We start from the raw sequence: 4276 nt of genomic DNA, 5'->3' as shown, positions 1-4276 counted from the left end.
CCAAAGGGGGCACAGCAGCAGGCCGCGGCTGAACCCACTGGATGCTTTACAAGCTGACAAGCCCCAATGAAGGAGGAAATAAGTAATTTATGAACAGGGTGCTCTGAAGGATGTATCTGGGTGTGCCGGTGAGAGGGACAGCCCATGCCCGCTACTGGGAGATTTCTCCTCTCCACAGAACAGAGCTGCAAAGAGCAGCTCTCATTTCTGTTCTTCCAAACCAAGGTCAGAAGTTACCAGGAACAAAAAAAGACTGCATCTTTCACATCCAAAACTGCAACACTAACATCTTGATCTCATTTGAAATGCTTTTTTTTTGGGGGGGGGCACACATGGAAAAGAACAAATTTAAGAAAAATACTTCTAACACAATATTAAAAAGGTGGCGAGTAGGGCCAACAACATGCACGTGAGTCGCAACTGGCCGTACGCATCTAAAGATCAGCACATGCACAGGGTGATGCTGTTTCAAATGAAAGCCGCCAGGTGCATCAGCCCAATTAGTAAAAAACATGAGCCTGTGGGCACTGAGACTGACCCTTGGGGCATCCAAAAATGTCAAAGGTAAAGGAGAATGACTACAATTATCTTAAGCTAAAGCGTTCACTTTATAAGTAGGTTGAAAAAAAAATTTAAAAAAGAAATAGAGCAGGTTGAAATTGCTGGTGAGGCTCCTTGCCGCAGCAGAACAACTTTAAAACATACACTCAAAGGCTGCCTCATTGGAAATGTCGCATTCACAGTCTGAAGCATCTAGCAGGAGACTGGAAATTAACTTTGGTATCACTGAGCCACCACCTGCAGGTTTTGGAATAGATCTGCCAACCCCAGGACACTTCGTTCGTGACTGACACCAAGACAACGTGCCCAAAAGGGACTGCTCTAGTCACCCCCCCACCACACACACACATACCCCCCCTACGTGAGTGTGGGCAAATCCAGGCCATGGAGCACTTCCCCACTCTTGGAAAGAGCAGAGGAACGCTGTGTCCTCTGGGGTCCCACCGGCTGGACCACAGGCATGTGGGATTTTTTGGAAAAAGCTTCATCAATACATGAGAGACGGGCTAACACGTTATTTAACTGGAGGGAAGAAGCTTATTAAACGAGCATTTGGCTGAAGAACTTAAATGACACAGAGGTGGTTAATCTCAAAAGATCAACATTTTCAAGCTAAATCACAGGTTCTGCATTTTGAAGACAGGAAGATGTGCTCCCCACCAATATTTTTTTTTTTCTAGGTGCTGGACATGATGCTACTATCACAAGTAAGACATAGCTGCAAGTCTGATCCCGCTCAGGAACCAAGCAACATAAAGTTAGCCTATAATCACATTTTTACAGTCCTGAGCCAGGGTCACTGCACTCGCCCACCTCTTCTTTTTGGGGACCTGACAGACAGATTTCCCGTTTACAAGAGGACCCTGTGCACAAACACAGTTCTGACCTTTCAGCAAGTCTTCCACACGACTCCAGACTTCTAAGGCTCAGTTTATCCTACTGGATGTAGAACATAAGCTCTACTACAGGGTATGAGATAAACCTTCCCCTTCCTCAAATTTACGGACGCTTTCTTGAACAGTCCGCATTTTAAAATCCCTGTGCAGCTTAACAGACCTGCTGGAATGAAACTGCTGTGACTTTGCACGCGTTGAAAAAAAAAAAAACAGTTAAAATTAACAACCTCAAAAGGAATTCCTTCTACCCAGGAAACACTGACTCTTCTTTCAGAATTAAAACAAGGGAAGGGAGTGTTCACATAGTAATTTTACTGCCTTGAGCATTGGTCTGCAGAATTCTTTATTCAAAACAGAAAATAATAAGAAAAGGTATTTTTTCATTCCTTTTTAAGAAGTCTGTCAAAAAGGGCTGGGTTGCTTCTGCAAGTACAGCACAGAACACAAAGCTACCGGTACTAATGGGAACAGGAACGGGTGAGCGGGAAAAGAACTCACCATGTCATAGGACAAGTTTAAGAAATAAAAATAAAGGGGAAAAAAGAAATCTTTATTTGCTCATCACCCATTTATGATGACAATGCAGGGGGGAAAAGGAAAAAGAGCGAGCTCTCAAAACTGGATAACTAAGATTTAAGAAAATACCCACGGCCTTGGCTTCAGCTTCCAAGGAGCTTCTGAGGTGAAGCAGGGCCACATGGAGGCCAGTAGGTGGTTTACAGCATGGCGATGCAATGGTGCCTAAAACAATAAACAAGTTAGAAGCAAAAGCAAACCAGAGAGTCAGCTGGGAAGCAACAGGACCCCCAGCCGTTGTGGAAGTGAAGACTGTACAGCAAACAAGTGAAGCCGGACCCAGAGAAGTTTTTGAGATGATTTTGTTAGAGGTACTCTTCGAGACTTCGAGATTTTTTTTTTTTCCTTCTTTGGAATAGCCTACAGCAGTATGACACAATAAATGTGTCTCTCAGCTTGTAGGTGAAAGGTACAACTTTTCAGAAGCATCTAAAGGGTTTAGGAGCTTAAATTGCACTGCAAATTCCACAGGATTTTGACCTGTTTTTAAAGTGTTCTCGTAATCTCTGAAAAAGTGTGTTTCAAAATCAAGGGGCAATTTTCTGGAGCATCCTCCATTACAGAATTGCAAGGAGCAAGAGAACTAACATATAGAGGTGATATTTGTGCTTTTTCTTTCTTCAGATTTCCTGCAGTCACTGTTAGCTTCTTTCCTGGACAAAGGGGTTTAAAGCTTTCTTGAACTAAGCTCCTCTCTATGCAGCCAACTGCAGCACATTGGAAGCACAATTATGCTATGAAGATAAGACGAAATTCAGTGGTGATGCACCAATTCATCATGTTTGGGTTCTTCTAATGAAGCCCATTACTCACGGAAGAGAATTTTCTCAAGCAGTTAGTCACCAGCAGACAGCTCTCCCTGTTACTCCTTCCTTTTCTACAGCTGGTGAATAGTCTGGTTCTCCTCTCGCCATCCCCAAAGTGCAATAATAGGAAAAGTCAACACGTAAATTAAAAGTAAACGAACAGTATTTAACTTACCCTTAACCAAAAAAAAACCCAATAAAACAGAACAGCTTTCAGAAACAAACCAACCTTTTTCCTTAAAAAAAGGACGACAAAACCAGCCTGCTGTCCTTTTAATACTACTGAAAGATATTGAATACCTTTCTTTAGCTTATTAAAATAAGCATAAAACCAAACTACATACTAATTAACAGCTTGCATAGAAACGTTTTGTTTTGTGCTTTGTGCAAATCTTACTAAATAAGGCGTGCTCGAGAATTTAGGTAGCAATGCAACAGTTATCGAAGAACGCTGAGAAACTGCAAGGAACATTCCAGGCAGTCTGCAACCCACATCCACTTACACAGTTCATTTGACTTCAAAGACCAACAGCTGAGAGCTGCAGATCTGTCTGTGACATAAGGCAACGTGGTATGTGTAGGGTTCAGCACCTGCTTTCAGCTAGTTGAGGGTTTAATACACAAAAGGATCGCTTGAATTCAAAAAACCTGAGCTGCTAGTTAAAAAGAGGGCGTTGCACGCAGATCGGGAAGAACCCCATTTCAGGGAAAAGGAAGGGAAGGAAGGAAGAGGTCAGAGACATGAAGCAGCACAACCCTTCACACAAAGGGGCTTTGTGCTGATTTTGCCTATGTTTTTATACCCTGAACTGTCCTGCCATGGGGCAATGTTTTTTCCAAGTAAAGCTGTCTTGTAACAAGTTATCCAGAAGAGTATTTCTGGAACGTAAGAAAAGCTAAAACGTTTGTCTCTCTTGGCCAACCTACAAGTTGGACCTGGCATTGCTACGTTAATGGCTGGACTCAGGGATCTTAGAAGTCTTTTCCACCCTGAACAATTTGTAAGTGTCTACTGCAGAAACTCAGCAGGGGTCAGTGACACTAAAGAAGGGTGGCGGTGTAAAGAGGAGGAGATGAAGTAGGAAGCTGCGGTAAGAGCAGTATCAGAAATCTCTCAAGTAAGTTATGCAGCACAGAGGGGAATGGTAAGGCCTAGTAAAAGGTGAAGTGGAATAACATTTTGCCTCCTTCTTCCCCCTCCAGATCAAGTATTTTCAGGAAATAGTGAAGTACAACCTTCTTTTGTAAGCAGCTTTGCATAAAAAAAATCTGGTTTAGACTCCAAATATTTTTGTTTTAAAATACATTTAAAAAACCCGCTAATAATAATCCTCAAAATCCCCCAATATTTTGTAACATAAAACAGAATGTTCCTGGGCAAGAGCTGCCAGCTCCTTCAGGAACTCCGGGAAAAGGGCAGCTGCAAGTACGGCATTT

General features: G+C 42.6%; 1 protein-coding gene across 1 annotated transcript in view; it reads right to left on the bottom strand.

Annotated features, from left to right (window-relative positions):
• Positions 1-4158: 4158 nt before the first annotated feature.
• The window catches only part of LOC104276674 (protein FAM160A1-like), a 38237-nt gene continuing 38119 nt past the window's right edge, over positions 4159-4276 (bottom strand). The window contains 1 exon segment of the mRNA XM_009873082.1: positions 4159-4276. This exon segment is cut by the window's right edge and continues 11 nt beyond it. Coding sequence (XP_009871384.1) covers positions 4159-4276 — 118 coding nt within the window.

This window comes from Apaloderma vittatum, unplaced genomic scaffold, assembly GCF_000703405.1.
Source record: "Apaloderma vittatum isolate BGI_N311 unplaced genomic scaffold, ASM70340v1 scaffold14937, whole genome shotgun sequence".
Classification (NCBI taxonomy): Eukaryota; Metazoa; Chordata; class Aves; order Trogoniformes; family Trogonidae; genus Apaloderma; species Apaloderma vittatum.
The sequence above is the reverse complement of the archived record's forward strand: the minus strand, read 5'-3'. Positions and strand labels throughout refer to the sequence as shown.